This window comes from Balaenoptera ricei, chromosome 6 (assembly GCF_028023285.1).
Source record: "Balaenoptera ricei isolate mBalRic1 chromosome 6, mBalRic1.hap2, whole genome shotgun sequence".
Taxonomy (NCBI): Eukaryota; Metazoa; Chordata; class Mammalia; order Artiodactyla; family Balaenopteridae; genus Balaenoptera; species Balaenoptera ricei.
The window spans coordinates 120114322-120141982 of NC_082644.1; the positions used below are offsets into that span (position 1 = coordinate 120114322).

The 27661-nt window shown below is 58.6% G+C and overlaps 1 protein-coding gene across 4 annotated transcripts in view; it reads right to left on the reverse strand.

Annotated features, from left to right (window-relative positions):
• The window catches only part of COL5A1 (collagen type V alpha 1 chain), a 159282-nt gene extending 142689 nt beyond the window's left edge, over positions 1-16593 (reverse strand). For all 4 annotated transcript variants that reach the window (XR_009503811.1, XR_009503810.1, XM_059925959.1 and 1 more), the window contains exon 1: positions 16099-16593. Coding sequence is in view for 2 of the 4 variants with exons in the window: in XM_059925959.1 (XP_059781942.1) it covers positions 16099-16216 (118 nt within the window). In the remaining 2 variants the exon portion in view is untranslated. The remainder of the gene's footprint in view (positions 1-16098) is intronic.
• Positions 16594-27661: the final 11068 nt, after the last annotated feature.

The following is a 27661-nucleotide window of genomic DNA, read 5'->3' on the forward strand; positions in this document are numbered from 1 at the left end:
TCAGGCTTTTTACAGGCCGTCATGGACGTGAACAGAATGCCTTCCTTTCCAAGTGAAATGCGAACGTCCAAACCAACTGTGCTGGGGTCGGAGGCCTTCCCATTCAGGGAGGGAGTGCCCCGTGGGGGACAAGGCCCCTGAGTAGGACTGACCACCGCCCCCCCACCAAGAATTTCCAGATCAGCCACCATGAGGTATTTCCTTCCGTTCCTTATTTTTTGTACTCAGACCCAGTGGAGTTTGAGTCTGGGGGTTATGGGTAATTTTTATTTTCTTCTTTATACTTTTTCTTATTTTCCAAAATGCCTATAATGAACATGTATCATTTTTTATTTAAAAAACATATATACATATGTAACTAAAGAGGGAAGAGAAGTAGGGGGAAAACACTCCAGGAGAGGGACACAGCTGGACAGTCAGGGGCCAGCCTTGCCCTGGCTCCACCCATGCCATCAGCACGGGTCTTCAACTGACCTCTGACCCCCAGGGTCCAGAACTGCTCTTCCTCCTTCGGGGTACTGTTGTAAGAACAGGGCAGCACAAGGAAAGTGACACTTGCTTGGACTGGGAAAAGCCAGGGGCCCTGACTCCAGGACGGGAAGCCCCAGTTTCCAAGGCCTCAGGGTCAGCCCATGTTGGGCAGGGGCTTCCCCCTGCACCCCCCCAGGGCCAGGTTGTGAGCCCTTCCCACAGGGCTGCATCCGACTGCCCTGGCACAGCAGTGTGCAGACAGTAGGTGCTCATTAAATGCTGAATTGCATTTTAGGAAGGCGGTCTCTTCAACCAGCCCCTTGGCAAAGCCATGCACGCTTCCCACAACGCTGTGGGCGCCCACAAAGACATTGGGAGGGTTTAATTCAGAAGCAGTGTTTCTAAAGCGTTTCCCACCATGCGCCTAACTGGCAGCAGGGCACACGGAGATCCGCAGGCACAAGTTCTCCAGGCAACAACTCCTCCCATGGCCAACAGCTCCAGAGTTTTGGGTTACAGACTTGGGCGCAGACATGATGAACACCAGACCCAGGGCACCATTTCCCAGGCCAAGGGAGCGCCCCAGCCACGCCGCCCTGCCCCCTACCCCATCAGGGAGGCTGGGAAAGCCGGGACAGAAAGCGCTGCACACCTGGCCAGCATCAGGCCGGATCTGGCCCCTCGGCACCGGCTGGGTGACAACACCAGCACAGAGCTTCCCAGGGCGCTGGGAAGTCAAAGTGGAAGGAAGGATCTGGGCTGCAAGAGGAGAGAAAGCAGTGAGTCGTCAGAGAAAAATGCGCTAAGCATGCAGCTGATGAACCCCAGAGTTGGGTGGGTGCTCAGAACAGCACAGATGTCAGGGCTTTTCCTGGGGGCAGTTATTCATGGCTGCTTCCACTACTACAGACATCAGACCAGAAAACATTTTAATAAGTGACTAGAAAGAGACCAGACTACCCCGCTTCAGAAGATTTTTTTTTTTTTTTTTTTTGGCCAAGATATTGACCAGGCATCAAAGTTTATGGGGAAAGGCACATGCCTGGAGCCCAGTGCTTTTACTGGGGCTTAAATTCAGCACAGGAGGGCAGATTGCGGAAACCCAGAGGCGGCCTGGGCTTGGCAAGAGCAGCCGTCCCGGGGAGGGCAGTTCTGAGCACATGATGCTCGGTACCCGTGCTCGGGGTGGGGAAGAGCAGGACGCGGCGTCCTGGGACAACGTGAGTGATCCTGCCACCTGCCCAGAAGTCCTGGAGGACAGAAACAGGTCAAGGTCAGGGCTCAGAAGTGAAGAAGGGCAGGCAGAAGCTGACAGTATTTAAAGAATTCCAAAACACGGCCGAAAGAGTTTCTGGACATTATTTATAGGGTAAGATGATTGATCCTGGAATGAAAGGGGCCTGAGGTGAAAGGGACCGGACAGATTAAAGACAAGAAGCAGGGTGACAGCTGGGGAAATAAGCAAGAAGACGGAGGAGTGGGTCTCCGCAGAGGAGGCAGCCTGGGGTCCCGCAGGAGCCACGTTCTAATCCCCGGCCTCTTCCCTGTTAGCTGACTCACCCGGACAAACCCTCACACGACTGACCTCCCGGGTTTGTTGGGTGGAGTAAGAAATCGTGAGTGTAAGGCACCAGGACACAGCGCATCAGTGCTCACGGGGCAGGGGACACCAGGAGGACGGTGCTCACGCCTGCTTAGGTGCACATGACGTGCACGAGCGCGTGCACACACACACATCACACACACGCACCCTGTTGCCAACGGGTCATTTGCTTGGGGATCCCGTGAAAGATCTGGGGTGGCTCAGATTGCTCTGTGAAGCGTGGTGGGCAATGTCAGTGTGGGACAATCCCACACAGCCCTGAGCCCACAGATTCCATCCTGTACACTCCCTGGGCTGTTCTTCCACAGTCGCCTGACTGAACTCCAGAGGGACCCTGGCAGATCTCCTGCTTCCTCTCTCCTCTGGCCTCTCCAGGGGCATCAAGCCCAGAATACCCGCCTCTGCCAGACAATGAGGGGCCCCCATCCTCCGCCCAGAATAGCCCAGGCCCCCTCATGTCCGCCCACCCTGCTTTGGAGAGCCAGCTCAAAGCACGTCGGCCGACTCCCTCCAGGCTCACCAAGCACCTTCAGCTCCGTCCCACAGCTCCTGCAGACACGGTGGGACGTGACATATCCAGAGACCCTGTGTGTGTGGAGATCCAAACTGCGCCTCCTTAAACTCTCTACGAGGAAGACATCCCCAGCTCTATTTTGCACGTGAAGAAACAGAGACACGGAAGAGAGATGACGTTTCTGAGGTCACAGCTCAAGAGCGAGGCAGCCCCAGCCCCCCAGCCTCGCCCGGGTTTCCACGGCAGGTAGAGCTGGGCTGCAGTACCTCCCTCGGCCTCTAGGTGACCACGCCCACACCTGGTCTTGAAAAGTGAGGCTTGGACGTCAGGACAGTGAACCAGGGCCTTGCTTCCCCACTGCCTACCGTGACTTCTGCCCACTGACGTGACCTTCAACTAGAAATGCCTGGGACCACATGTGCAGGATGAGTGCTATTCCCTTGGTTTCAAGTAAGCTGCAACCCCCTAACTTTTCCCAGTAGAACCTGCCTGGCCCAGTCAGTGGGGTAGGTGGGCCACCCGAGTAGCAAAATTTCGGAGGGCTCTGACGATTCTCTAGAACCCATGATCCATCCTAAGGGAAAACGAAGAGCTGAATCCTTGAGTCCAGTCCTCGGCAAGCCTGTTGACTCTCCTAAGATAAAGGGCGGGCTCAGAAAGCAGGCCTCTGGGCATTGCTTCTCTCAGGGTGTTTTACTTTTCTTTTCTGATATGCTGATGGTTTAAAGATGTGGATTCTGCCCTGATCCCAGCTTCCCCGACCCAGAAGAGGTGATGGCTTGGCTGCACCAGCTTCACTCTTGGAACATCTCATGGGCTGCTCGGTCCCCACCTCGCCTTCAGAGGGGGAGCGGCTTGAAGCATGCGCTACCCTTATCTTATGCAACATTTGGCTGGTGGGCACCGAGCCCCACGTGTCTCTCTCATCTGTGTGAACTGATATTAAACAGGCAGGACCTTCCTGGCTATAATCCTCTCCTATCACTCTTTCCTCCCCACTAAAATGGAAAAAATGACTCATCCAGGGCAGCTCACCCCTGTATACAAACACAGCTGAATGCTGGGCTCAAGATCTAATCCTGTAGATCTGATCCAAGAAGCATGAGGAGGACCCGGAGCAGCCCAGGACTCAGGGGGGCTTTGGAAAGTGGGTGCCGAATACAGCACTGCTTCCTCCTGACACCAGGCAGCGCCCACGCCCAGCCTGGGCCCCCGGAGACAGGGGGAAGGCAGCCACCAGGTTTCACCAACCCCCCCCCCCTCTCTGCCGGGATGAAGACCCCAGAGAAAAAGATGGGGCTGAAACCCCACCTCACAGTGATGTCTGCTCTCGGAAGGCCCTGTTCCCAGGAGGCTGGACGAAACCCAATATCCACAACTCAAATGCTATTTTAAAGGCTCCAAATCTGCCACTTACTGGCTGTGGGGCTCCTGTGAGCCTCAGTGTTCTTGCCTGTAAAATGGGGATACCTCTTACCTAGGAAAGATGTCATCAGGACATCTTTCCTGATGACAGGAAACAACGTGTGAAAGCACTTAGGATAAGAAAGGAATGGAGGGAGGGAGGGAGGGAGGGAGGGAAGGAGAAAGAGGGAGGGAGAAGGAGGGAGGGAGGGAGAAGGAGGGAGGGAGGGAGGGAGAAGGAGGGAGGGAGAAGGAGGGAGAAGGAGGGAGGGAGAAGGAGGGAGGGAGGGAGTAAGGGAGGGAGAGATCTCTCTGACTCTTCACCTTCCAAGAAAATTCTCAAGCAGACACTCCTCTCTCTTGTGTCATATGCTCTCTGAACATAATTCACATTTCAGTTGCTGGGTTAAGGAAAGGCCTCGAAGGGGCAGTGACCCCAGGGCCAGAGGGGACCAGCTGCCCCTCATCCTCCAGTCCCAGAGGCTGACCGTCCCTCAGTTGATCCCCACCGGCTCACAGAGTGGCGGGGGGCAGCTCTCTAAGGAGCGGACCCCCTCCCATGCCTCCCAGCCCTCGACAACAGCCCTCCCCTGGGTTCGTAAATCCTGCTTGCGGGCCAGGCAGCTGTTTGTAATCGGACAGGCCCTGGCCAGGAAGGGGAGGTGGGAGCCTGTCCACGCCGAGGGGCCCAAGGCGCTGCAGGGTGTGTTGAGGGTGTGTGAGGACAGGCCGCCTCCTGGCAGGGATACCACAGCGGGGAAGGCGCGAAATGAAAGGAAAGAGTGAGCGTCTCCACTTGGGAGCAGCTTTTGTTTTAGTTCTGCGAGCAAGGAAGCCCGAAGAGGCTCATAAGCCCCAGGTTTGGTGACATAAAGGTTAAAACCATGGGCTCTGGAGGCCAGGCTCAGGCACACTCTGTCTGGGTGCCTTCTGCCTGCACGGGGTGAGCTCCCCGACGGAGGCGCCTGGCAAACAACAGTCATCAGGTCTGCCCTGGACAGAAGGAACCCTGAGACTGGACACGTGAGTTCCCCTGCAGCCTCGGAATCTCAGAACAAGTCTTCGAGGCTCAGACACCGTCCCCTGATGGCAGAGCTCCGAGACCACCGGGTTCCCCCAGCCTCGGGACGCTGAGCACGGCCCACCAGTGGGTGACGAAGCCGGATGCTGGGGCCTGCTCCCCCTGCCGCCCTGCTTTCAGCAGCCTGTGACCCTGGAGACCCCCAAGTACTCTAGGTCTGAGTTTATTCATTTGCAAAATGACCCCAAGGCCACAGGCCGGACCACTGACTCTGTGAGCCCTCCCGGTAAAATACCCAACTCCTTCCCGGGGCGTTGGGCCTGTGCACCGCCAGAGCCCCACACTCCTGGCAAAGGAAACGAGCCGGAAGTAGCTCCCACATTAAATGCAGTGGAAGGGACTTCCCTGGTGGCACAGTGGTTAGGAATCTGCCTGCCAATACAGAGGACACGGGTTCGAGCCCTGGTCCGGGAAGATCCCACATGCCGCAGAGCAACTAAGCCCGTGCGCCACAACTACTGAGTCTGCGCTCTAGAGCCCGTGAGCCACAACTACTGAGCCCACGTGCCACAACTACTGAAGCCCGCGCGCCTAGAGCCCGGGCTCCGCAAAAAGAGAAGCCACCGCAATGAGAAGCCCGCACACGGCAACGAAGAGTAGCCCCCGCTCGCCGCAACTAGAGAAAGCCCACGCACAATGAAGACCCAACGCAGCCAAAAATAAATAAATAAATAAATAAATAAATTTATATAAATAAATAAACACAGTGGAAGGTTCCACAGAGCCCCCACCCCAAGTATTAACTGCAAACTGCACCCCCTGCCCCACCTGGACTTGCTCCCCGCCGGGGCCCTAACTGGGCCCTTTGCACTGACAGTTCAGCCTCTTCTGAGGCCCAGCTGTAGCCCCAAACCAGCAAGTGGCAGCCTTATTCCTACTTTCAAGCACTTTATAGAAACTTTATATAATTACTGCCTCTGTGAGCTCCGCCAGTCATAATAACAATACAAAGTAACCACAATGATATAGAATAATTAACAAAGGCAGTTACTGTTATCAGTATGATCTAGCATTTGCTGTCCTGCATTGAACACGGGATGCAGGACACCCCGGGAAGGGCCCTATGTCCACACGCAGGTCACCTCCTTCCAGGTGGTGCCAGTGCCTCTGGTTTGGAGATGAGCTAACTTGGATCAGAGAGGTTAAGTAAAGCGTTCAAGGTCACACAGCCGGGGCTCCTATTCTCCATGCGCTGATGCATCACTGCTTCCCAGCCTCATCTCCTGAACTTTCCTTTCGAAAGTCAGAGGAGTGGCTGACTGTCAGCTGGCCACAGAGGCTGGACCCACACAGGGAGAGGGAGGGCCAGGAGGCGGTTCAGACCTTCCCATCTGGTACACCCCACGTTTCCCAAGGTGCCCTCGACTGGTCACTGGCATCAGAACTCAAGCGGCAGGCCCCAGGCTCCACCCCAGACCCTTGGAGCCCAGATCTGTGAGGTGGGACCCCACAGCTGCTGAAGCTCTGGTCTCACCCGGATCCCTTGCTGAAGCCCGTCAAAGCCCACCTCGCAGGAAACTGGACCTGCTCACCAGCCTCCTATGATCCCAGGCAACCCCAAGCCAGCGCCCCACGCCCGGAGGACTCCACCCTCTGCAAAATGCCAGCAAAGCTGCTGTCTGGGGCGCAGGCCTCTGGCTGGAACATTCCTGGGGGTTCCAAATGCTGACGTCGTGGCTTTAACACATGGCAACATAATGACAAGAGCCTTTAGTCCTCCCAGCAGGCCTCTGAGACAGGTATTAGTTTATGCCCACTTCACAGATGGGGTACTGAGGCTCCGAGAGGCTTTCTTCGGTGCCTCGGCACCTGTGCTGAGCCCAGGCACACCGGGTCAGGCAGGAAGCAAGGGGTCTGCCCTCTCGGCTCACCAGGGAGCTGAGAGCCTGGGGGTCGGCGGCGCCCACGCTCCCACTCAGGGCACTGGACCTGGCTGAGCTCCTTCTCTGTGTCCCTCGGGTGGGGATGCCCACCGTCCCTCCCCCACTGAGACGGAAGTACTCGCTCTTGATGTGCGGTGAACACAGAGGAATAGTTGCGTGAGACCTGACGTCAGGGATCGGCTTCAGAGTAATTGGGTAGACGGGAGTGGGTGGCGGCTGGACCACGAGAGTGTCACTGGGCTGATCCTCATCGAACCCACGAGGATCGTGGAGACATGCTGTGCTGTGTTTGAAATGTCCCCTAACAACAACAACGACAATAATAATAACAACATTCTCAGAGACAAGCCCGAGTAAACCTTTCCACTTGAGGCTCCGTACGGCGCTCTTACAGAACAAGAGTCTCTCCTTAGGAGAAGGGCAAGCTTGCCCCCAGGCAGGGAAGGAAAGCAAAGCATCACTGCTCCTTCCAGAAAGTGGGGCCACCGTGAAGAAAGCGGGGAGGACACGGGGGTTGGGGAGCATCTGCCTCTTCCTCTCTTCCTTCCTGGCACGCCTCCCCTCGGAGGTGCCCCCCCCCCCCATCATTTACGCTGACAGCTGCAGTCGACCTGTTTCAGGGGAGGGAGGAGGTCCTGAGAGAACACTGGCCGCCCTCCCATGCCCCCTCCTCTCGGTCGGCTCCAACTCCTCCCCCGGAGATCCTGGCATCGCTGGGCAGAGCCGCCCCACCGCCTTGCCCGGGTGTGAGCCCTGCATCCCCACCCCAGGCCCTCCCGAGTGCCAGCGCCATCACACTGAGGACCCCAGGATACTCCTCGGGATCCCAGAGTTAACTGACATTAGCCATTGCCCAAGCAGCGCTTTCTGAGCTAAACGGCCACAATTTAAACTATGAACCTAAATAACATTAGTAATAATTCCCTGGAAAAGAATTACGTTTAGAGGCCCCGTTCCCTGCACTTCCATCCAAGAATGAGCTATTCGCCCTGCCTTCTTGATGCGAACATTTTCTGGTCTAAAAGGTATGGAAGGTGCAGCACCCCTCCCTCCCCCCTGCTCAAAACCAACCGGGACCCCCTCTCCCTAGAAGAGCAAGGTCTACACAGAACACTGACGCCGGAGGCTATCTACTCCACCCGCATCCCAGGAGAACACAGAACAGCCTCGAAGGAGGAAGCCAGAACTGCCCATCAGCATTTCAGATTCTCCCCAAAGAAAAAAAGTGCAAAAGAAGAGAAGTAACAGTAAGGCGGGTCCCAGAGACTTCACCCCAGCGGACATGAGGACAACATCTCCCCAGGCAGAGCGCTTGCAAACTGAACCTGGGGGCCCAGGGCCAGAAATGGCCCATCTTTCCTTCTCGGCTGCACCCTCCCCTGTGCAGGGCTCTGGGCCCCGGCCAGCTCTCCCCTCACCTGCCACCCAACAGGGTCCCCTAACGGACCCCCGTGAGCCAGGGCCCCGGGTCCCACTGGCGCACAGTTGCTCACCATTCTCCCAAAGAAGAAGACCTTGACATTTAGCAAGACAGGACTGTACGCACACCCAGTTTTATGCATCAGAAATGAAGGAGGAATTGAGGCCGAGGTGCAGAGGCTACTCACAGTTGGTGGAGGCCGTGGATCTCTTTCTGAAGCACAAGGACCCTGCCACCAAGGGACTGTCCCACGGCAAAGAAGAGCTGGAAGCTGCTGGAGCCCCCCTCACCTGGCACCTAATATCAGTTTATATGCCGGTAATGACCTACACCAAGGCGGGGGCGTGCTTTTCACTGGGATACAGAGGGCAACCATCACTCCTTTGTGCCAGCTGGGCCCACAGGGCCTCCCCTTGCACATTTGCAGGAAGAGGCCAACCGCACCTGGTCCAGGTGCACCCCAGAGCAGGGCACTCCACAGGTAACACCCCAGAGCAGGGTTTGGTTAAATATGAACAGGAGTCAGAGGACAGACACACATGGGAAAGTGCCACTTGCCTCCACCAAGGGACTCCTCCCTTCACACTCATGGGGTGGGACCCCAAAAGCCGCAGGCCCTGGAAAAACGGGCTGGTCTCTGATTGGCCAGAGCCCCACTGGGGCTGGCAGGTACCTCCCCCTGATTGGCCAGTGGCCCACTGAGGCTGGCAGGTACCTCTGAGTGGCCAGAGCCCCACTGGGGCTGGCAGGTACCTCCCTCTGATTGGCCAGTGGCCCAGGGGCTGGCAGGCGCCTCCCTCTGATTGGCCAGAGCCCCACTGGGGGCTGGCAGGTACCTCCCTCTGACTGGCCAGTGGCCCAGGGGCTGGCAGGTGCCTCCCTTTGATTGGCCAGAGTCCCACTGGGGCTGGCAGGTACCTCCCTCTGATTGGCCAGAGCCCCACTGGGGGCTGGCAGGTACCTCCCTCTGATTGGCCAGTGGCCTAGGGGCTGGTGGGTGCCTCCCCCTGATTGTCTGGTGGTACCACTCTACTAGCTGATGAATGTTTCACTACCTCCCACTTTGCACTTCACTGGATACAATCGCCTGTTCACAGGTCTGATTCCCTCACTGCACCGGAAGCTCCTGCAGGGCTGGGATGCTCACCTACTGCTCACCTGTGCACCTGCTGCCTGGTGCCCGGCACAGGTCTGCCTCGCATTAGAGGTCTGCAAACGCTTCAAGCACAGCCACTGTCACTCCCGAGTTCTCCACAAAGGACCAGCCTCTCCTGCGTTTCCTCTGCACCCGCACAGGAAAGGATTCCACTAAAGCCTCACCCACCGCCCTCTAGGTTACCCTGCCAGCAGAGTGGAAGACAATGGCTTCCCACCGTCCATTCAGATTAAAATGCTCACTCTTTTTCATTGTTAGGTCACTATTTTTCCAATGCAAGAGTCAGAGTTTTTAGTTAAATCACTCCCGTCACATACGCACATTCTGATGTCATTTTATAGCATTTATAAAAAAATAAATAAAGAGACCAATAAAATCCCTATTGCCAAGGTGCTGGCAGGAAAGAACAGGACAGAAGAGTGAATTTCCCCCATAAGAACACAGGTCTAGGAGACAGGAAGTAAAGGAATCCCTCATTTCATGCACAGAGACATCGCAGGAAACGGGCCCCCGGAGCTCTGTGTAATGAGACGTGGAGAAAAGTGGGTCAGACTGTGGTTCTGTTTCTTAGGTCTGAGTCACCAAAGAGTGGCGACATTTACTCCTACTGTGGGTTATGACACAGGTTGGGAACCTGCCAGAAAAACTACCGGGTGAGTCTAAGCTGATGGGATGACGGCTGAGACAGCATGACATATATAACACGGAGCGACCCCCCCATCACCCCACCACAAATCCCCACGCATCCAACGGAACATTCATTCATTCATTCTATGGACTTTGTCCCAGACGCCGGGGCCATGCGGGTGCAGGAACAGCGTCTGAGTTAGCAAAACCCCCGCCACGCCCACCCCAGATGTCCTTCCAGATCACCAGCCATCACCCACAGTCATGTCTCAGGGGCAGAAGACCAGAGTCTTTGAGGTGGGACGTGGGCAGGTCCATTCCCATCCCTGGGGCCCCCATTCCTCCTCGTACAGTGGCGGTGGCCTGAGGAAGAAGGGGAGGGGTGTGCTGCACGTGGCCCGCGCCACGAGTGCTCCAGGATGCACGCGCCTCCATGCTGGGGCTCGGACCGCGAAAGGAGCAGCAAGGGCTCCAATAAACCCACCGGGGGCTGTGTAACCCCTTTTCATGCTCACCCGTGAGGGGGCACCAGGGTGACTGTTCACAGGACAGAGGGGGTGACTCATACAGCCAGCCAGTGAGCAGAGCCAGGAACTCACCCCGGACCCCAGACCTGCTGCTGCCTGGGGGCCCAGGGAGGACGTAACAGTGACAACAGTGACAGGGGCTTGCTCTGTGCTTTGGACACGCTATGCACTGAACCCTCTCGAAAATCCTGCAGGAGTCACAGAAATCACCCCTTCCTGCAGATAGGGAAACTGAGGCAAAGTGCACCACTGATGGGGCCGGGGCGGGATGTGGGCCCAGGTCGTCCAGCTCCAGGCCGCCGGCCCCGAGCCGTCACCCACACCGGGTCTCCACGCCGTGTCCTGTGGCAGGGGCAGCTCTGCCTAGGAGAAGGGCCAACGCAGGCTCCACCTTCAGGACCTCAATATCTCCACGAGCCAGGCCAGAAAGCTTAAAACTAACATTTGGCCAAGTGCTGACACCAGATGAGTCGATTACAGGGGAGAAATAAACAGAGGGAGAAGCAGAAGCTATAATATAACATCGCCCTCCTGTGAGCAAAAAAAGACTCATCAGATTATCAGACCCAGCTGGACTGAGCTTGTCCTGGGGCTGGACCCAACGCCTCGTGGCTGCCCAGGGCGTTCCGTGGCCACAGGTCATCTCCCCGTCTCCAGTCCGGCAGGGGTGGGGCACGATAAGGAGAGAGATGCGGCCTTGCCGTGAGCACCTCAAACACACCAGGCCCTGCCTGGGCAGACCCGGAAAACACATGGACCTGTGCGTGGATGTGGGCGTGCACACTCGTGTACACGTGTACACCCACAAACACACACGGACACGTCACACACACAGGCACACACAGGCACACGCATCCACACGAATACTCACGTAACACGCACACACACGCTTGGACACATACACACAAACGCACACACAGGTGTACAACCCTCCAATGGGCTTGTAAAGCATTTTCACATACGTTACCTAGGGTGACCTCTACTGCGACCCCACGAGGTGTCGTGGGAAATGGACCCACCGAGCATATGGGGGTGCTGAGGAGAGTGAGGGGGGGCCCGGGCTGAGTCACTTGTGGATGGCAGAGCCCTGGGGGGTCTCACCCGCCCCCAGAGCCTCCTTGGACGGACACGCCTCCCTCAGCTGGGCTCCCGCTGGAATACTTGCATTTAAAGAGGATTGTGGCAACCCTGCGCTTTTTCCTTTTGCAGAAACACCACCCAAACCAGTAGCCATAATAAGGCCCTCCGCTCATCAGGGGCTTCCTGTGCCTCGACATTCCACACGCGGTCTCTGTAGATTGCCTCAGTCTCCATAACCACCCTCAAAGCAAGAAAGCCATTTCCCCCCATTTTCCGGAGGGGAAAGCTGAGGCACGGTGGCTGGCCTCCGCCCAGCCAACCCCTTAGAGGCAGAGGAACCGTCCACGCTGCCCTGGGTTCAACAATCTGACTGCCAAGGACTGTCCCCCCACGCCCCTGCCTCCCCAAACAGGGGACCCAAAGTGCGCAGGACCTGCCCAGGCCAGGGCAGGCGGCATCCCTCAGATCATCTCTTAACCCAGAGAGGGTTAAGGAAGGCCCCAGCCTCCCTCCTGTCCCCTCAGAGGCCCCCTCTATCTCACAGCGGCCACTTCTGCTGGCACAGCACTCCCAGGGCAGGCGGTGCTGGAGGCGCCCTGCCAACCAAGTTAATGAGGGGCTTTCCAGCCAAGGGAAGCAGCTCCAGGAGAACAGTGAAGCGGCGGGGTGGGATGTCCTGCGGGGAAGAAGGCACGGAGGAGACAAAAGCCAGAGGTGGAGGAGGGCACCTGCAAAGGAGGCCCTTTGGAACAAAAGGAAGGGGAAGAAGAAAGGAAAGGTCAAGTTTAGCATCACCTCCTCCAGGAAGCCACCCCAGATCTCCCCAAGGGGGCCAGTCCTCCAGACAGTTTTCAACGACGCTCGGCAGGATAATGAACGGTATAACGAACGGTGTCCACATGCGTACCTCGCACCAGCCTGTGGGCCCTGGAGCCAGGAGCTCTGTCACCTCAGCCTTCCCACAAGCAGGCGCAGCGCAGGCAAAGCCTCCAGAGGTCATTGGGTCACGCCAGTGAGTGAAGGGCCTGGTGAAAGGGGAGTGGAGACTGCAGGCCCCGGGTGCCCCTTGATGGCATTTGGATAAAAAGCGGGGATGTAGGGAGCAGGAAGGAACCGAAACAGTCTGCTGGGGCCAAATGGAACCCCTTCCTGGTCCCAGGGCCGTGTCTGTGCTGAGCCCCAGGCTGACAGCAGCTCCAGGCACCGGGCCTCCGCCGGGGAGAAGCTCACTCAGCGCCCAGGCACAGAAACCAGACAGACCCAGAGTGTGCGGTCCCAGCCCCCTATTCCCTGGGTCTCTCAGAGTGCCAGCCACCCCTCACCTTGCAGGCCGGGATGAGGGTCCAAGGAGATGATGTGGGCACAGGGCTAAGAGCAGACCAGGCAAGTGCCAGCAAATTCATTCCAATCGGTACCACGGGTGCGGGTGTCCCAGGGGCCAGGGACCCCACCCTGCTTCTCACTGCAAATCCAGGGCTCCACTGTGGGCACTGCAACGGGGCCTCGGGGTGCGCGTGACTCATCCTCGACCCTCGGGGGCTCAGAGCGAGACCGCGCTCACTGTCACCGTTATTAAGTGAGGGGCAGGGGGCAATGGGTGTCTGTTCCCCTCACCCCCCTGCTCCACCCAACAATGTCCGTGACCCAGGGAAGAGGCAGGGGTGGGAGACGGGGACGGACAGCAAGAGGGCAGGGGCGGGGCAAGCGGGCATCAGCTGTGCTCGGCTAAGGGCGTGGCTGTGTGAGAGTCCAGAGATATCTGAAGGGTGGGGTAACGGGGGGGGGGCAGGCTCTGGCCAGCACCCCAGGAACAGCCATGCAGCGACATCACGGGACAAGGGAACTTTGTGCTTCCGCACAAGGAAGAAACTCCTGCCTGTGGCCACTGCCGGGTGGTCACAGCGCTGGGCAGCGACCCGAGCTCCAAGCCCTGCAGCCACTAAAATCTGGACCAGAGGAGACAGAGGCTTCGGGGAATCAGCTTGGCTTCTGAACTCCTCCCACTGACTGCTCTTTTATGGGGAGGAGGGGGAAGGGGAGGAGAAGATGGAAAAGGCTGTCTTCTCAGCCAACTTGATTGAGTCAGAGGAAATTTAACCATTTGATGTCTGTCAAGTCCCACAAAATTTGGACAACTCTTCCCACCAAATTATTGCCAACAGCGATCACGTGACTGGCGTCAACCAATGATGTGCCGAGGAGATGACCTCAATTTCCAAATATTGGGGTCATGTTTCATTTCACTTACTCTCCTTTGCCCGTTACAACGTTAAACGGCCCCAAATGCAATCTGACTTTTCATTCCTTCACACGCTTGGCCAAGAAGAAGGTAGGAAAAAGAGCCATGTTCAGAGGCAACTCAAAAAACATCTGGTGGATCTCAAAATGGAGAGGAGAAGAGCTGCCTCAGGATGGCTTCTCCTGCCACCCCCCCACCCCACCCCTGCATGTCAGTGGACAGCCGTTCCCGCTGGCCACGCACTGAGAATGACTTCCAAAAGGGTCCCACCCTCGTGGCGGTGAGGGGAGGTCTGTGAAACCCACCCAGAGAGATGGCTTCTTCGCAGGCTCTCAGCGTCTTTGCGACAAGAGCAAAACGTCCAGCTCCACAGCCGCGGTCCAGACATCCGCTTCACACTCAGTTAGGAAGGGAAAGCGGAGACGGGCGGGGGGCAAAGATGGGGAGTGGGATAAACAGCCGACCCCAAACCCAGGCGAACGCACGCTCTGCGTGCTCCCCAGCCAGTGCCCAGCCCCGGCTTTTTGGGGGTGGCGACTCCCCTGAAGGATTCCCACCTGCCTTCCTGGGGGAAAGCCCGGCAGAGGAGCCGGGACAGGGCTATGGCCCTGGGCCTACAGGGGTCCCATGACCACATCCCCACCCTGCTCCGTGCCACTTTTCTGGAGGCCGCTACTGTCCCCCACCTCCAGTGACCCCGGGAGAAACACAAAGCCAGTTAGCCTGGGATCCAGGGCACGTAGGTGGTAGCCCAGGGCTAAGACCCCAGGTCCCCAAAGCCAGGTCAGGCTCCCCTCCGCTCCCCCAGCCCCTGACTGGCTGGACACCCTGACTCCTGCTCACCCCCTTTGGCCCACCAAGCACTCACTGTACGAGGAAAAAGAGACAGAATGTCTTAACTGGCAAGTGGAACACGGAAGTGATTCTTCCCACATGTCTTCAAATGACACAGCGGAGGAGAGAAGAGCGAAGGCAGGAAAGCGGTGTCTTCTCACAGGGGACCCTTGGCTGGTCCAGCTGTCCACTAAGCCACTGTCCCACCCCTCTGCCCGCACTTTCCTTGACCCTGCACTAGCGGCTCTGAGCCTCGTCTCCGCATCTGTTAATGGGGCCCCAGAGGACTTTCGAAGCCTCGGGCTCCGACGACTGAGGCTTGTGAAGACCCATCCCACAGGTAACCACAAAAGGTGATGCTTAGAAAACCCACTGTCCCGTCAGGAAGCTGTGTGGGAGAGAGCTGGAGCTGCAAACATCCAAGCAGGCACGCTGTCAGTGCTGGCCTGGTGGACGCCATCCACTGGAGACAGCTCCTTCTAAGGGCAGACCTCTGGCAGAAGGAATCCCACATCTGTGTGTCATCTGAACCCCTCACAGCCAAGACTCCCGAGAGCATCTCCCGCCTTTGCTCCAAGAATCCCGTCTCTGGGCGGCTAACCCAAGAAAAACTGCCTTCCAGGAGGTCGAGAGGTGGGATTAGAGCAGGGCTGCTCCACCCACCCCCCCCCCCGGGGCTCCCCAGTACCACTCACTGAGTACTTAGATGGTGGGGACCACAGGAAGCTCTGTTCCCTGGGAAAGGGAGAGTCAGCCGGGTCTGGAGGCAGAGGAAGAGGGTGCTTGGAGAAGTCCTGGGCTGGGGGCTCAGCTGCTGGGATTCTCCCCAGCGGCCCCCCATTCCAGGAGGCCCGGCCGGAACTGGCCCGCTGTGACTCTAGGGGGCGACCCTTCCCGGGTTTCAGGAAAGGAAGTTCTGCAGCGAGGCTGTGTGGGCCAGAGCTGCGCGCTTGCGATGTGGGACAGAGAACGCAAAGTTTCGGGACAAAAGTTTGCCTGCCTGGTGGACAAGCCCTCTGGCTGATCCAACACAGAGCCCTTCCTCGGCTCCCCGACAGCCCCACCCGCCGGCCCGTTTGGCGTGGGGAGTATTGTGCCGGCGCGTTTCCCTCTCCGGGGCCCCCAACGAATGGCATTCGGAGTCCCGGCCCGTGCATTCCACAGCCCAGGGGGGGAAGGTCGTGCACGCGCGGAAGAGGCCGGGCGCCCGGGGATGACAGCCGCCCCGGCCCCCGGCCCCCGGCCCCCCGCGCCCTTACCTGCGCGGCTCGGAGGCGGCGCCCACAGCAGCAGCAGCAGCAGCAGCAACGGCGGGGACAGCAGCGGGGCGCCCGGGAGGAGCGGCCTGCGCGCTTTCCAGCGGGTGTGGACGTCCATGCCGGCGGGGCGCGGGCGCGGGTTGGGCGCGCGGGGACGCACGGGGCGCGGGGCACAACTCAGCGGGGCCGGCACAGCTTTAGGAAGTCATGGGAGCAGCCGCCGGCCCGTTCTCTTTGTGGCAGTGGCTCTCGGGAGGGTCGGCTGGCGCGCTCGCCCACGGGCGGGAGGGCTCGACCTTGGCCCGCGGGGCGGCCGGGACCCCGCTCGGCTCGCTCGCCCTGGCCTCCCCCGCCTCCTCCGACTCCTTCTGGCCTCCTCCTCGCCGCCGCCGCCGCCGCCGCCCCGCGACTCGCTCCCCGTGGGCGCTGCGCTCGAGTGAGGTCCTGCGCCGGCCGCGGGGACGAACGAGGAGTGCGGACCTCGCCTCGGGCGCCGAGCACTTTTCCCCCTTCCCCTCCCTCCCTCTCTCCGGGAAGGCACCCGCGGAGGCCGTGGCTCCCCCGCGCCCGCAGCAAATCAGAGGCGGCGCTGGGCTCGGCCGGGCCGGCCCCCGCCTCCCACTGGGCGCAGCGGGCGAGGGGGTGGGGCCAGCGGGCGAGCGGCGGCGAGGAAGGGGCTGGCCCGGCGCGGGCGGGGACTCGGCGAGGGCCCGGCGTCTCCCCCCCGCCACCGCTCTGCCGGCGAGCGCGGGCGGACGGGGCCAGGCGGCCCACGCCGGACCCCGCTTTCCCCGCCCCAGGTGCCCGCACCTGGCCGAGCCCCAGAACCAGCGTGGAGGGGCCCCGAGTTCGATCATTTGGGGTTGAAAAAGGACGTTGCAGCTTCACCCCGCCTAACTTTTTCGTTTACTTGGAGTTCAGAGCTCCTCTTCTGGGTGGAGACTGAACTTCCAATCCAGCCAGATCGGGGCGCCCAAGACTGTGGCAGACATGTCCACCCCGAGAGAGACGACCCGCCCTCCACCTTCCCCCACTGCAGATTGGGCATCCGTGCCCAGGCTGGAGTCTAGGCTCCCAAGAGGTCTCCGAGGGAGCTCGGATGCCACACATCGTGGATATGAATCAGGCGAAGTTGGCCAGCACCCCCTCCCCACTCACTCCCTCCTACTGCGTGGAGACCCCTCTGCCACAAAAAGGAAAGCAAAGAAGACACCCCTTTGGGAGGTGACAGCAGGCAGAGGGGTGAGGGGTTGGGGCGCTGCTGCCCTGGTACTGCCACTGGGCACTGCCTCTCTCCCTCCGCTTCTTTAAGCCTTGGTGAGGTCTCCCTGGAGCAGGAGGCGGCGTGCCAGCCTCCGGTGGTCGGAAGCAGCCCCTTCCACCTGGCTCCCCACATAACCTGCTGAAACCCCGCTCACACCCGTTCCTCGAAGAGCAACAGAGCTGCTTTTTAAAGAGGAGGGAAGGTGAGTCAGGGGGCTTTTCAAACCCTAAGCCATCCGCATCCCCTTTGAACAAATAATTCAGCCAGCGATGTTGAAGCAGTGCTCCCTGTCTCCAGTTACATCTCCAGACTGGGTGTGAAATTCCCCAAATGCCCTTTAATTCCCATCATTCTGGAAACAGGAAGGGAGGGGAGGTGGGTAGAGGGTTAGGTAGAGGTAGAGGGTTTGCTGGGATGGCCACATGCTGCCTCTTGAGCCAGGTGGTGGTTCACTGGTGCTACCCTAATGGTCCACATCTGCCCCACGTGCCCTTCGCGGCACTAAATGTTGCTCGGGAAAAGGATGAGACTCACAAAGTAAAGCTAAATGGTCTTTCTGGTTTTTTATAGTCCTTTGTTGTTGCTGTTTTACAACCTGTATAAATCACATATATGATAGGGGAAATGTGTGTGTGCGTGTGTGTCTGTGTGTGTAAGTTTTGTGTGTTGGTTCCGCTGGAGCTGGTCCTTTGTGCACCTTCATGAGAGAGAAATTCCATCAGACACTCCCTGAGCCCCCAGCTCCACCTGGCCCCTGGAACGCCCCCCCACCAGGGGAAGGCCAGCTTCTCCCAAAGACTTGGGCTGCTACCATAGGTCAGTGGTCTAGTTATCAGAAGATAGTGCAGACTCAGGGCTCCAGTTTCCCCCAAGGACACAGGGTGCTCCTTCTGTGACAGTTACAGGTCACAGCCTCTGTGCTGGCCAGCCAGCCCTCCCAACACCTGGAACTCAGGACGGGCAGCTGGTCCCTCAAGAGCTGATAGTCAAGGGACACCCAGGGTCCCCCAGAGAGCTGACCTCACAGTAATGAGAAAGCTTGAGACAAAGGTGGGCTCATCCACACCTGGACTTGGGTGAGGAGGTAAGTTTCTATCCCACCGGAAAACTCGAAAAAAATCCCCAAACTGAGCAGCCTGACCTGTCTTCCCAGGACTGTAGGAGAGTAACCGTGACGCCTGGTCACGATTGTTATTCTAGTGGGAACAGCAGGAGTACCAGCCAGCCACATGTGTTTCCCACTTTAAAGCCACTCTTGCATCAGGTCACACACAGCAGTAGGGAATACTGTCATTTCTCCCCTCTACAGACAAGGAAATTGGGGATCAGAGAGGGTAAAGGACTTACCCAAAGTACCAGCCCATCCATCCGTGGCCGAGCCTGAATTTGAAACCAGATTTACCTTCGGGCGGGAAAGATGCTGATCGCCTTGCCCAGATCCTTGCAACAATGCCCGGTGATGGTTGACCCCAAGCAGCGTCCCTTGGCCCTCCCATAACGGATTAAGTTGGAGAGTCCTTTGAAAACTGTTTATTTCCCTCTGGGCTCTAGGATGTCTGCAGTGAACAAGGCACCCATCCCCCTGGCCAGCCCCCAGCCCAGCCTCTTCCCCTCAGCTCCTGTACGGTGAGCAGCACCTGCTTGCCTGTGTGCCTCCCTCCTCTCCTGTAATTACTGCCAGGTTCCCACCCGGTCCCTCCCTGTGCGTGGACTTCTACTCATGGTGCTTCACCGTGGGAGGGACTCACCACCATCCAGGGGTCTGCACACCCCTGGTCGCCCATGGCTGTGTATCTCCCACGGTGCCTGGCAGAGAGTAGGGCAGGCCAGGTGTGGCCCCAGCTTTGCACCTGAGATCTGCTGCCCACCTTCTCCTTCCTCTGCTGTAAGTTCTTCTCAATGATTTTTTTTCTTTTTTTTTTTTTTGGCTGTGTCGGGTCTTAGTTGTGGTACGCGGGATCTTTTCATTGAGGCATGGGGGCTCTTTGTTGGGGCGCATGGGCTTCTCTCTAGTTATGGCTCACAGGCTCCAGAGCACATGGGCTCTGTAGTTGTGGCACGCAGGCTTAGTTGCCCCGCAGCATTTGGGATTTCAGTTCCCAGACCAGGGATCGAACCCGAGTCCCCTGCACCGGAAGGAGATTCTTAACCACTGGACCGCCAGGGAAGTCCCCCCTCATTGACTTTTTTTAAGCGGCAGAGGCGTGGTTCTCAGTGTCCGTGACAAGCCCCAAGTGTTACCCTCCTGTGGGTTGTTTCATTTCCCACCCTCCCACCTGAAGGGGCCACCCAGCCTCCCAGGGTCATCGCCTGGCTGGGAAAAGCCTGGGGAAGCCCTCCGGGACAACTGGGCTCCTTCTCTCCTTCCCCCTCTCACAGGCGGGAGCTCACAGCCCCACAGAGGAGGTGGAGGAACCCGGTAACCTGCTCGCCCTACAAGAGTTCATGGTCCACCTGGCCCAGGAGGGAACGGGGGAGCTGCTGCCTGGCGGAGTGAGGGGCTGGAGCCGCCCCCAGTTACTCACAGCAGTGGAAGTGGCCTCGAGGTGCCCTCAAGCTGCCCAAGGAGGACGCTGCAAACCTGCACCCCGCACCCGTGGGCGCAGCTGCATCCTGCAGTGGGCGTCTGGGGCCAGGCCAACTCCAGAGTCCCAGGCTCAGCTGCAGCCCCAGCGGCGGGCACCGCCGGCCGGGGGACCTCGGGCCCGTGAGTCCTCACCTCTGCTCCCCAGTGCTGTTCCCTGGGAAGGGGGGTGAGGAAGCCGGCCTCCGGGGGTCCCTGTGGAGCTCGGAGGAGAAGCCAGGCAGGAAGGTCTAAAAAGCCCTGCTGGGCCTGGGGAGGCTCCGGTGCCCCCTCCTTCCCCCTGCATCCTGCAGCTGGGTGGTCTTCCTCCGACCCCTCTGTGCCTTCTGCTGGATCCTTCAGGGCTTCACCCCGTTCACCTGCACCACTGGCTCAATAGCGTAGAATCGCTCCCTTGGGGGCAGGAGGACACGGAAGCTGGGAGCGGTGAGACTTGCTCCAGGTCCAAAGGTAGGAGGAGGGGTGGTCAAGCCTGAGCCCAGAGCTCCTGCCGGGGCCCCCAACCCCGTGTGAGCCTGCTCTCCAGGACGAGGGAGGCTGTCGGTCAGAGGGTCGCCGGGCCGGCTCCAGGGTCCCCCTCCTCTGCCTGCGCTGCCCCCGACCGACCTTCCAGCCCTGGGCCCTGCCCACTGCCCCCCGCAGTGCTCGGGCTTCAGCACACCAGGGGCTGCTGCCCCGCTCGCCCAGTCAGCAGGGCTCTCCCTCCATGCTGGGGTGGGGTGGCTGTTAATCCCAGGGGACTCTCGCAGCTACTAGGGGAAATCCACCGCTTTAAGGCCTAGGGTGACGCGTGGCCTTCACCTCCTCCACTTTGACACAGTGGAGACGCCGGGGAGAGAGCCTAGCCAGGCCGGCCAGCGGCCAAGGGCAGCTCCCGAGATGCCAGGCTTCTCAGGGTATCAGTTTCCTAGGGCCACTATAGCAAAGTACCCCAGACCGGGTGGCTTGAACAACAGAAATGTGCTCTCTCATCCCGGAGGCTGGAGGTCGAGCTCAGGGTGTGGGCAGGGCTGGTTCTCCTGAGGCAGCTCCTGGGCTTGAAGACGACCCTCTTCTCCCCGCATCTTCCCTCCGTGCGGGTCGTGTCCTAACCTCTTCCTATAAGGACAACCAGTCACTTTGGACGAGTTCACCTTAAAATGAAGATGGCTTCATTTTACCTTTGTCTCTTCTTTCACCAAAGACAGTCACATCCTGAGGTGCTGGGGATCAGGGTTCAAAAGGTGAATCTGGAAGGGGGGCACATAATTCAGCCCACAACACCTTGGCAACCCTAGTCTGTGGGCCTTTTGGAGACACCCAGGGATGGGTGCTCTCTGTTCTCCAGAGCAACAGGGGCATTCTGATGCCCATGGGGGTGGGGGCAGGACCCCGCCCAGCGGGAGGGACCTGGATGGCGGCTCACCCTGGCTGTTGGTCCAAGCCTGCCGACAATCTCGCCCCTTCTGCACGTGGAGCCAAGTGTCTTGTCTGTGATGCTGTCCACACCGGGCAAGGGAGTGCGGGGGCGGACGGCGTGAGGGGGCAGAATGCGGCTAAGACAGAGCCACTTCCTGTAGAGGCTCCGTGCCGGGGTCTCCTCTCTCCATCCCTAACCACAGCTCCTTGCCCTTTCCGAGGAGATGCCCAGGGCTGCAGGGAAATGCACCGCAGTCCCCGTGACAAGTGTGGGCAGGTGCAGCCCAGCAACGTGGGTGGAGCCGGGCCTCGGAAGGCCACGTGGTCATGCTACGTGGTCCCTCCCTCCAGGGACCTGATCTCAGCACCCCGGGCCGGCCCCCAGCCGGTGCTCCATTTGCTGGGTGAACCAGAGAGTGAGTGGGGCTGTGCTGGAAAGAGCTGGCACAGGGAATCAGGAGCCTGTGCTCTGGTCCTGGTTGTCACACTGCACTCCAGGGCCCCGTGATTGCACCTAAAATTCTATGGGTTTTCTCTAATGGTTTACCCGTGGAACACCCCTCCACTGTGTCGAAATTTCCACAGCTCCGAGAAGTGAAGGCCTCTTCACCCAGCCAACCCAGAGTCCAGCAAAGGAGCTATTTCCCTCCCAGAGCTCACATCCAGGACCAGCAGCCCTGCACAAGTAAACCAGTCAACGCTCAGCCGCTGGCATCGCGCAGACCCAGCACTCAGGTCCACCTGAGGCTGGAGTTCTTCGTGGCTGCGGAGCACCGACCCAGGGCCAGGCAGCATGGTTCTCAACGGCCAGGGAGCCGCCCACCATCGAGGGCAGGGACAGGACAGCGTAACTGCCAGAGCCGCCCACAACAGATGCTCCCAGGACCAGCTGAGACGCGATGGGTGAATCAGGCCTGTCGGCCCCTCACTGCACGGCCCTCTCCCTGCTCCGTGCGGCACGGCAGTTTCCATGTCATGCCCTCGATGTTTCTATCGGGGACCAAGTAAACGTCACAAAATAATGGAATTTCCAGACAAAACGCACCGTGATGGGCACCAGTCAGACTTTGGACACATAGAGAGAGTTTGCGATTATTCAGACAACAGGATGTGGATCTACCTCTCCCAGCCTCAGACTCGCTGGGCAGGTTACCCTCCCAGAGATGTTTTCTAGACAAAGGTTGAGTTTGCAGCCCAGAAAAACGTCAGTTGGGAAAATCCCTGTGGACTCTCGTAAAGAGCAGTCTGTGTGGGCTTCCCTGGTGGCACAGTGGTCAGGAATCTGCCTACCGATGCAGGGGACACGTGTTCGAGCCCTGGTCCGGGGAGATCCCGCATGCCGCGGAGCAACTAAGCCTGTGTGCCACAACTACTGAGCCTGTGCTCTAGAGCCCGCGAGCCACAACTACTGAGCCCGTGTGCCACAACTACTGAAGCCCGCGCGCCTAGAGCCTGTGCTCCGCAACAGGAGAGGCCACTGCAGTGAGAAGCCCACGCGCCGCGGCGAGGAGTAGCCCCCGCTCGCCACGACTGGGAAAAGTCCGCACGCAGCAGCGAAGACCCAACACAGCCAAAAATAAATAAAATAAATAAATTTTTTTTAAAAAAGAGCAGTCTTTGTAAGTGAGAGCTGCCCAGAGGTAAAGGGCTCCGTTGCCCAGACGCAAAGGGCGTTTCTAGACTTGCCGGGACAGCGTCTGCTGAGCGTCAGGATCTCATCCCATCTTCCCCGTCCACCCACAGGGGACCCCACCTCGGGAGGTGAAGGCACAGGTGTCCACGGAGCCCGGAGCAAATGGCCCTCTGTGTGCACGGAGCTGACTCCGACCCCAGCTTCCTGGTCTGGAAAATGGGCCAGGAGAGACCCCTTTGCAGGCTGTGTGATTGCTTTGGGGGGATGATGCAGGGACTGTTCCAGGCACAGAGCACGTGCTCACGATCAGGGAACAGAACCTCAGAGGCGTTAAGGCGCTGACCGGTGAGTGGAGGCAAGGGGGGGGCCCAGCCCCACATCCGAGCTCTGGCCACTCCCTGGCCGCAGTGCTCTGTGTGGCTCTCGGGTCTGTGGGCTCAGGCAGAGGAGAGCCGGCAGAGGTGCTTTGCAAACCGTGAGAGGTTCCCGCTCTCAGCTGCCGCGGGGGCTGAGGTGCCTTTGGGGATCTGCACTCCTGTGGCCCTGCAGGGCGCGGCGGCTGCCGAGGCCCTAGCTGAGTCCCCTGAGCCCCTCCCTGCAGGGGAAGCCCACTCCCACGCCTGGTTGGCGGGTGGGTTCCCGGCCCTTTTGCCTTGCGTGGATTCAAAGCAGCTCGGAAGGGCCTTTGCCGTAGCTCTGCGGACCCCTGCCTGGGCCTGCCGCCCTCGCCCTCCCTGTAAGGCCCTGTGTGCGGGCCCCGGGCTCAGAGCCGGGAGCCTGGTCAGACAGCATCTCCGAGGCAGTTCTCCCCGCTGGCAGCAGGAGCTCGGAGCCTGGGGCTCAGGGGCTCAGGGCAGGGCAGGTGCCCTGGTGGGGGAAGCAGAGACGGCTGTGGGCTAGCATCCGAGGGCTCCGACCTCTGGGGGGCTGGGGGCTCCCCGAGGAGGTGACACTGAAACTCAGACCCCCAAAGTCCCAGAGGAGTCGCTCAGGGCCTGGTGCCATCTCTCAGGGATGTCCTCCCTGGATGGTCCCCACCAGCAGAGGAAACACACCCAGCCAGGCCCAGCGGAAGACTCTTGGGGCTGCACTTCGGGCCGTGATGGAGCAGAGAGTGGAGGGGGCCGGGAGCCTGGGGGCCCTGCTGGTCCAGGCAGGGAGGGTGGACTGTTGCCAAGGAGAGCGGGGCCGCGGAGAGGGTTTTAAGAGGAAAAGGCTACATCAGAGTTGTGTTCTGGAAAGTTCTCTGACTGCAGGGTGGAGAATTGCTCAGAGAGGCAAGAGCAGGTATGGGGAACGCAGAGGCCAGAATGGGGACGGAGGTGGGAATGGGGAGGCAGGGGCCGGGGTCAGCCTGGACTTGCCAGGAGCCCGAGGCCCAGCCAGGAAGCTGACCCGCCCGTCATGAGCCCTCGTCACGGATGCTGTCCTCTGCAGGATGTGAGTCCGGGGCCCGGCACCTCGCGGGGGCCCCCAGCATCCAGGGGGCGAAGTGCTGTCTCCCCGCCCATCCACAGATGGGGGAGCGAGCTTCCCCACCGCGGGGGCCCTCGACCCACCCAGGGTGGGTCTATATTCTGTTCTCCACACAAGCACCCCCTACTCGTGTCCTCCTACACAGCCACCTCCCAGTCCCCATTCACCTGGCCCTTGGCATTTCATCAGCTATGTCCTGTGAGGAGTCAAAGGCCAGTGCACCCATTTCACAGGTGAGAGCACCAAGGCCCTGAGAGTGGGGCACAGACCCCTGCATCTACCTACAGCGTCTCTGCCCGACTGGTGCTCCCCGCAGGGCAACCACCACCACTAAGGGATCAGATGCAGACACTCTCTCCCTCCGAGAAGCAGGGCTGCCTGCTCTTTGAGAAGTCCTGGCCACGGGACACGTCCACATGGCCCCATGCTCCCACCAACGCCACACGCAGAAACCGAGGGCGACACCACACCAGGAGCATGTGGTGCGGGGGAATGGAACATGGGTGGTCCTAAACCCCTCTCCGCCCGCCCCGAGGACAGCTGCATGCTGAGGACCACAACTCTGCCGCTTAACAAATAAACAAGAAGATAAATCAACTCTACTTCAATTTATAAAAAGGAAGTCACAAAAGAATTCACGAAGTGAAAACAAAAATCTGTCACTAATTATAGGGAATGTGTCTTAGCCTTGTGAATAAATACATTAATTAATCTCTTAAAAAATAAAACTTAAACATAAATAAATGAGAAGAACTTAACAGAAGGGGAAGGAGAAGGTGGGCCCTAAATTAGCACAGGCTTCGTGGTGGGATGCCTATTTTTATGCTTATTCGTATTCCTGAAAAGTAAACCGGATGCTAATTTAGGGCAAAAACCTTCAGATCTGTTTTCTTCACCTCTCAGGGCAGTGGGTGATTCTGGGTGGGACAGCATCCAAGCAGGGCAAATACACCGTGCCCATTCCTTGAAACAGCCGTGCCTAATTTTTAAGAAGCTCCTGGCCTGTGGTCGCCATCTTCACCCTGGTCCTCATATTAGTGTCCCAGGGCTGCTGTAACAAATGACCACAAACTGGGTGATTAAAACAACAGAAGTGTATTCTGTTTTTTTTTTTTTTAAGAAATTCACGTTCTTTTATTTATTTACTTATTTATTTATTTATGACTGTGTTGAGTCTTCGTTTCTGTGCGAGGGCTTTCTCTAGCTGCGGCAAGCAGGGGCCACTCTTCATCGCGGTGCACGGGCCTCTCTTGTTGCGGAGCACAGGCTCCAGACGCGCAGGCTCAGTAACTGTGGCTCACGGGCCCAGCTGCTCCGCGGCATGTGGGATCTTCCCAGACCAGGGCTCGAACCCGTGTCCCCTGCATTGGCAGGCAGACTCCCAACCACTGCGCCACCAGGGAAGCCCCAGAAGTGTATTCTTTGAAATCCAGGTGCCAGAGCTGCCCTCCCTCTGGAGGCTCCAGGGAAGGGTCTCCTGCTGGCCTCTTCCAGCATCTCGGGCCTTCCAGCATTCCTTGGCTTGTGGCCGCATCACTCCAGTTTTGGCCATCATCTTCATGTGGCTCCTCCTGTGTGTCTGTTCTTTAATCTCCCTCAGCCTCCCTCTCTTATAAGGATCCTCGTGATGGCATTTAGGTCCCACCTGGGTAATCCAGAATGCTCTCCTCCTCTCAAGATTCTTAACTTCATTACATCTGCACAGACTTTTATTGCAAATAAGGTCACATTCACATGGGCCACCATTCTACCCTCCGCCATCCTGAACACAATAAAATAGGCCTCCGTGCCTGGAGTTTCAGGTACTCCCCAGCTCGGAGACTGAGAAGACACTGCAGCCAGCATGGGTTGGAATGCCGGGCCAGTGGTGCAAGAGCAGAGAACCCACTACATTCCCTGCGTCCTGAGGGTAAGGTCCCCAAGGGCAGGGGACAAGGCCAGGGACAAGGCAGCTGGTGAGAGGACATGCATCTCGGTGGAGCCGTGCATGCGGCGGCACGGTGCCCAGGGGTGCCAAACACCGCCTGGGATTGTTGTTTTTTCCAGTAGGGGCTAGTTTTATTTGTTTTCATTTTTAGTATGAAACCAATATTTTGAATGGAAATAGCTCCCAGATTAGATTTTCTTCCATAAGAGGAAATAGAAGAGAATATAGAATTTAAAATGAGTGTCCCAAAGTGGAGTTCAACCCAGACACCGGATTCATTCATTCCTCCACATCTTTGAGCTCAGTCCCTGAGCTGAGCCACTGTGGAGCTGCAAGTGACTCGGGGTTCCTGCAGAGGGGGGGGGCGGGGAGGAGGAGGATGGCAATGTTGGCGGGAAAGGACACAGCAGCTGCTTTACCTTCTTTAACCCTCACTCATGCTGTGACACAAAGAGCATCCCCAATTCGCAGGTAAGAATTCAGACTCAGAGCATTTAGAAATGGGTGCCAGGGCTGTCAAGTCTCCAAGTGGAGAAGCCAGGATCCCACCCATCCGCCCCAGGACGCATGCCCTTTCCCTGCTGCCCTCCAGCAGAGACAGTGCCAAGCAGACCCACACTGACCCTCAGGGCCTGATGCGGAGTGGGGGGGGGGGGGGGTCAGGGCACCGAGAAGGAGGGGGTGCAGAGCTGACACTGGGGACCCCCGACAGGTCTGGCTGTGGGATACTGACAATGGCTCCCAAAGACACGCCCACACTCTGATCCCCAGAACCTGCGACCGTGACCTTATTTGGGAAAAGAATCTGTGCAGATGTGCTTACATTAAGGACCCTGAGATAAGGAGATCATCTTGGTTTACCCCTAAAGCCCATCGAAATTGTCCTTAGAAGAGGAAGACAGAGGGAGATTAAAAACAGACGCACAGAAGAGAAGAGATAGGAAGACGAGGCTGGGTCTGGAGTGACACAGCCACGAGCCAAGAAACCTCTGGACCCACCAGAGGTGGAAGAGACAAGGGAGGTCCGTCCCCTGGAACCTCCAGAAGGAGCGCGGCCCTACAGACCCCTTGGCCCTGGACTTCTGGGCTCCAGAACAGGGAGAGAGCGAAGCTCTGTGTTTTAGCCACCTGGCTTGTGGTCATTTGCAATAAGAGCCACCGAACACTAATATGCTGCTCTTCTGAGACCTCTCCAGAGGGTGGGGCACCTGGAGGGGGACCCGGAGGGAGGTGGGACATATCAGGAGGCAGGTCCGTCTTGAGCCCAGGCCCCTTAGCTGA